Source organism: Morone saxatilis, unplaced genomic scaffold (assembly GCF_004916995.1).
Source record: "Morone saxatilis isolate NCDOM2014 unplaced genomic scaffold, NCSU_SB_2.0 Contig15, whole genome shotgun sequence".
Taxonomy (NCBI): domain Eukaryota; kingdom Metazoa; phylum Chordata; class Actinopteri; family Moronidae; genus Morone; species Morone saxatilis.
In genome coordinates this window covers 26,301,835-26,307,653 of record NW_023339707.1, presented here as the reverse complement: position 1 = coordinate 26,307,653, position 5,819 = coordinate 26,301,835, and the positions used below count along the sequence as shown (strand labels likewise).

The following is a 5,819-nucleotide window of genomic DNA, read 5'->3' as shown; positions in this document are numbered from 1 at the left end:
TTGCGTGTTCTAGCTCGGTTAGCATCCACTTCACAGGTTAAGTGTTAAGATTTGTCTTCAACTTTCCTTCTTTCGTATAGAATCGAAATGTCTTCCAAATGTTAGATTTTAGATTTGACGGCGCACTGGAAATGGCGTCTGCGGTTTACAAAAAAGAAGCTTATAAAGTTTGTTAAAAATTATAAAAAAAATACATAATACAGAGGATTGTATAAAAAGTTCCCTAAAACAGGAAATAATCTGCTCAGAATTCATCCAAATCTCTGGTTTTACACAAACTTCCTGCAGTTCCTGAGTTCACTGTTTGGGTTCATTGGACAGTTCTGAATATAACATGTTATTATAGTTGGATAAATGATGTAAAAGTGGTTTAGTATCCAGTACCTTTTACCTTTGTTGGTAGATTTGGTTGGTATTCATGTTCTTGCTGTGACAGTCTTATTGACCTCTCAGCCTCAGGCTTTGCTTCAGTCTGCAGCTGTTTGACTGTGGAGGAATATATGAGCCTGCAGCACGTCCTTTACCCTCTTTATTATTATTGTTATTATTATTGTTATTATTGTTATTATTACAGACGTTAGCCTGCTAGCTGACTACGAGCCATAGTTTCCTGACACATTGAGGCTCTGAGACATTAAACGTCGGTAGAATAACACATCCATACACTGGCAGGTTAAAGGTTTATAGTAACGTTAAACACAAGCTGTACTGACAGTTATTCAACATGAACTGTCTGTTATTTAATGACTCTGACCCTCTGTCGTACAATAACCGTCAAAAAACAGCATTTTTTGTTCTTAAATAGGAATATAAAGATCTACGAGGGTTTATTGTATATTCTTTAAGACTTTAATAACTTGAAAAGTACAGAAAACACCACAAGATCAAACATTAACTCACCTTTCTCCTGTTGACAGGACGATGGTCACTGACCCCGGAACTCAAACCCGCGCACTGAATTGTGGGTATTGTAGTTTTGGGGGTGCGTAAATTTTAGGCCAATAATAACAATACGCGCTGCTTGCAGTGAGTGAGTTTTTTGTTTTTCACTTTATTTTCTCCGGTTGCAGCTTCAGAAATAAAGATAACGGATGAGATGTTCCGTTAAACACGTTTATTGTAGTCCACAACCCGCTTCCGCGTTTAGAAAGGCGGATCTATGGGTAACGGGTGCCGGGAAGGAGGTCAACGGTGAAGCACCTCGTCTGTTTTTATTCTTTAATGGAGAATTATTGAATAAAAAGTGGTGATATATAATGTATATAATATGCAGTATAATAATAATAATAAAGATGGTTACATTTTGTTACCCATTAAATGAGTGTCGCAGGTTAGATTTAGTATCGAATATTGAATATTTTTGTGATTTCTGTGAATTAGAATAAGAAACAATTTGCCATCTGTTCTTTCATTGTATAAAGTAAATAAATAAGGAGAATTAGGATTTTAAAACCTTTTTCTTGGTTTTGAGGGCAATAAGATCGACACAGATTTTTTTTCATATATAAAATGGATGAATCCACACTAAAGAACTCTGTCAAGAACTGAACTACAAGTTAAATTACATGTAGTTCCCTACCGTCTTTCACCAAACAAAAGATCACACAGTTGTCCCCACACAGACAACCAGGGGCAGTTGGCCACTTTGCCTTTTGGTTAATTCAGCTTTGGTGTAAACAGCAGACACTCACACTCTTTATTCAAATACTTTAATCACAAAGCTTATAAAACTCCCCCCACAAACAAACCTCCTCACCAGCATAAATGAATAGTGACTTTTAGCAGAGCTTGTAGATTAGAAACATATTTAAAGCCATTCTAAACTGAATGTAATGTAAATGTAAATTTATTATTTTACAAACATCACAAATGGTTTGGAAACACAAGGTCAAAAAACAAATAATGTTTTATTTTATATCCTAAAATCATACATTCATAAGTGTGCATTTATGTCGTGCTGTTACTCACAAAAAGTGAGTTTAAGGATGACAATATAAAACAAATTATTTGTAAAATTAAATGTAAAATCACATTTAAGGGTACAATAATTCATTACATTTAAACATCCTGACGTGTGACTCCAAAGACACTAAAAACACTAATAACAGTTTTGTGTTGCAGAGGAACAGATGAGAGAGGCTGGTTCAGACTGGTTCCCAGTTACAGGCTCATTTCACCAACTGGGTGCGAGCGCGTTCAGTCCCTTCAAAGCCACCTCAAACCCCAAAAAACAGGCCTGAGGGAGGAAGAGAGGGAGGAAGGGAATTAAAGGCCGATGAAGCTGTTCACTTGTTATCCGGCAGTAAAGGAGCAGAAACATGTTTAAGAGTCGGGCTGCACCATATGGTAAAAACATCATATTAGGATCATTTAGACGTGATGTGATTCACAAATTATCATTCATGCATCACAACTTTAACTTTCACTGAAAGAAATAATTAAAATCATGATTTTGGGGGGTTTGTACCAAAAAACATGTTGTATTAAATCTGGAGAGTAAGATACTGTAGGTCAGAGCGTCTCTGCAGCACCTCATTATAATGCTGTTTGTCTCACGTTTTACTTTTATCAAAAAGTATTTGGATATTACACTTTTATTAATCGTGCAGCCCTAATTAAGAGTAAAATATGAGAGCAAAGATGTACCGCGTTGGCAGGGAAGGCTCGCAGAAAGACGGCATTGAATCCCTTATAGAGGGCTGTAGGTCCTTCTTCTCTCAGCAGCGTTCTCAGGACGTCCACCAGACCTCTGTACTTCCCATCTGCAGCTGCACACACGTGCTGTCAGTCTGGCAAACAGCACACAGACACACATCACACATGACTACACCACAGACAGGACAGACACACACTACAAACACACCACCAGTTTTAACATGCAATGCCCTACGTTTATAAATCATGTCAACACAGGCGGGTACTCTAGATAATCTAAGGTAACGAAAACACAAAGGTGATTATACACTAATGAAAAAATAGCTATGGATATTATTTTCCATTTCTGACAATAGAACCTAAATGTTTCACGCTGGACCTTTAATGTCATAAACCAAAATAATCACCATAACGTCCATCTGTCTCCCTGTAGACTACAGTCATTCTGCACCACAGAGCACTGCCCTGTCTCCAACACTGTCTGTCTCTGACTCACGTACCTGTCTGGAAGTTGGACTTGAGGACATCCGGAGGAAGAGCGATCGTCCAGTTTAATATCCCTGCTACACCACCAGCCAGGATGATTTTGGGAGTGCTGAGCTGAGAAACACTAGCAACACATAACACAGGTGAGGTTTACAGGATTTAAAAGATTTAAACACTTCTTCCAGTGGTGGAGGTATAGCACTATCATATATGATATCATTAGATTGTTATGACTCATGCATTAATGTAAAAGCAGGATTTAACTGGTGTAGTTGGTTGAGGCGGAGGCTCATTTTGAACTATTTTGCTGCAACTAATGATTATTTTCATTATGGATTCATCTGCTGATTATTTTCTCCATGAATCCATCGATTGATTGGTGAGAAATTACCCAGAACCCCAAGTGACACCTTCACAATGCAGAATGCTTGTTCAACCAAAAGCCCAAACCTTAAAATTATTATAAATGCATTTAAATTATTAAAATCACTCAGAGGAAGAACAGCAAATCTTCACATTTAAACTTTGTGTGCAAAAATCTTACAATCTAACTGAAGCTGTCAGATAAATGCAGTGGAGCAAATGAGATGAAAGTACATTAAACTTGTACTTAAGCACAATACTTGAGTAAATGTACTTAGTTACATTCCACCACTGCCCTCTCCACTGTAACCACGGTTACTCACCTTTGACCCTCAGGTGTCAGGAAGCGTTTGAGGTATTCGTATGTCAGGAAGTAGAGACCATTAGAAGGCACATCTAAGAGAGGGAGCGACAGAGAGGCTGTAAACTCTTCCTGCCCTTTGTATTCAACAGTAAACACACAACGCTGACGGGACGCGGCCGCACTCATTTCCTCGCTTTCCACTCGTTGTTTATGTGAGCAACCGTGCAATGTGGCGTGCTTCCAGAGACGGGGAGTCACGCTGGCGGCTCCTCATTTACATACAGGAGAGCTTTAAGCTACTTTATGCAAATCAGGAGCGTCCGGCAGAGCGACACACCGCCTCCAGAAACTAATGAAAACTAACCCTGAAACTAACCCCTGTCCATCTAAAACAGTTGTTCCCAACCTGTTTTATCATTGAGTGAAGTAACAACAACCTCTGACTGATCAACATCATCGACCCAATTCTCTGTCTGCATTATGTATTTTATTTATTAGTAATCATCTTACAGACTTAACAGGCTTCTTTTTTGACAGATTTAGTGTTTTTCTTCTCCCTGAGTTGTTCTATTAGTACTTTACTAATGCAGTCGAGGCTGTTTATCAGACAGTGAGGACTGTGAATAAAGACTGTGTTCAGGTCTTTAAAGTTTAGATCTTAAATAATAATATATCAACTTTACAAATAACAATTTCATTTAGTTTTCCTCACAGAAATGAAGGAAATACTGAGTTTTCCGTAATATAAGAGAGTGTTTCCAAACTAGCCGCCATTCGTGGTTTTTCTTCATCTAGTTTTATCTTTATGACTTCCTGCTGTATAATCTTCTCTCAACTGCTGTCTCATTGCACCGCTGACCCTGTGTTAATATATAAGCTGCCAATGGTCAAACTACAAATGACCAATAAAACTGAACTGAACTGAACTTATTTTGAGGTTTTTCCATTTTATGCTACTTTATACTTCTACTGCACTGTATTTATTTGATAGCTTTAGTTTGCAGATCTGATTATTAATACAAAATAAAATGAATGAACTATTCTTATAGGTTAAACTACCCAGCAGCGTATGACGTGATTACAATGAGCTCCACATTTACCAGCTGCATCATTAAAGTGATGAACGCATTCATGCAGCAATAATTATAATTCAATAACATAATAAACATTATTCAGAAATGGGCCTTTCTGCATAATGAGTACTTTTACTTTTGGCCCTTGATGTTAAATATAAAATATGATTTGATATTCATATAAACTAACTACTACTTCATATGCAATTAAAATAAAAACACAGTTCTGTTTTTGAAAAAATAGATCCTCCTAAATGTGACACACTGGACCTTTAAGTGGGACCTCTGCACACTTCTTCCACACACACACGCAGTGATGTTTACCTCTGATGAGAGTCAGTACAGTCCCTTTGTAGACACTGCGGATCCCCTGCTCCTTATAGAGTCTGACTGCACAGTCAAGCGGACCCGAGTACCTCGCCTTGCCACTGCTAGCCTGCACCTGGAAAACACACAACCACAGAACTTTTACTTATGTTCAGTCACAAAAAGGTTATAGAGAATACACAATGAGTTCCTGACTGAGCGGTACCTTCCAAGTATTTCTCTTGTATTTGTTTTGGGCATCCAGTGGTGGAAAGTAACACATACTTAAGTACAAACTTAACATAATGGTACTTTTTTTCCAATTATCTGCAGCTTTTACAAATTAGAATTGTTGCATATAAACATGTGAAGATGCTTTGTTATGAATTAAACTATTTTGATAATCATCATATGCTACAAAATGCCAAAACATCCAATCATTCCACTTTTGCTGCTTTTAATTCTCTTAATTTGAATGTATTTGTAATAAATTTGAGGTCTGGACTTTCGTTTGGTTGTGAAGGTGTCACGTTGGTGACGGCATTTCTCACTATTTTCAGAATTTTTACAAGATCAAACAATCAATGGATTAATGGATTAATTAATTAATGAATCCTAATGAAAATAATCAT

At 37.4% G+C, this 5,819-nt stretch overlaps 2 protein-coding genes across 2 annotated transcripts in view; both read right to left on the bottom strand.

The window, feature by feature from the left end:
• The window catches only part of taz (tafazzin), a gene marked incomplete at its 3' end in the record, with an annotated part of 3,000 nt that extends 2,047 nt beyond the window's left edge, over positions 1-953 (bottom strand). Inside the window, 2 exon segments of the mRNA XM_035657033.1 lie at positions 385-486; positions 901-953.
• A 935-nt stretch (positions 954-1,888) lies between these two features.
• The window catches only part of si:dkey-150i13.2 (mitochondrial carnitine/acylcarnitine carrier protein), a 9,561-nt gene continuing 5,630 nt past the window's right edge, over positions 1,889-5,819 (bottom strand). The window contains exons 5-9 of the mRNA XM_035657032.1: positions 5,206-5,323; positions 3,828-3,900; positions 3,156-3,265; positions 2,647-2,768; positions 1,889-2,236 (exon numbers count right to left, since the gene is read on the bottom strand). Coding sequence (XP_035512925.1) covers positions 2,174-2,236; positions 2,647-2,768; positions 3,156-3,265; positions 3,828-3,900; positions 5,206-5,323 — 486 coding nt within the window. The 3' untranslated portion in view covers positions 1,889-2,173. The remainder of the gene's footprint in view (positions 2,237-2,646; positions 2,769-3,155; positions 3,266-3,827; positions 3,901-5,205; positions 5,324-5,819) is intronic.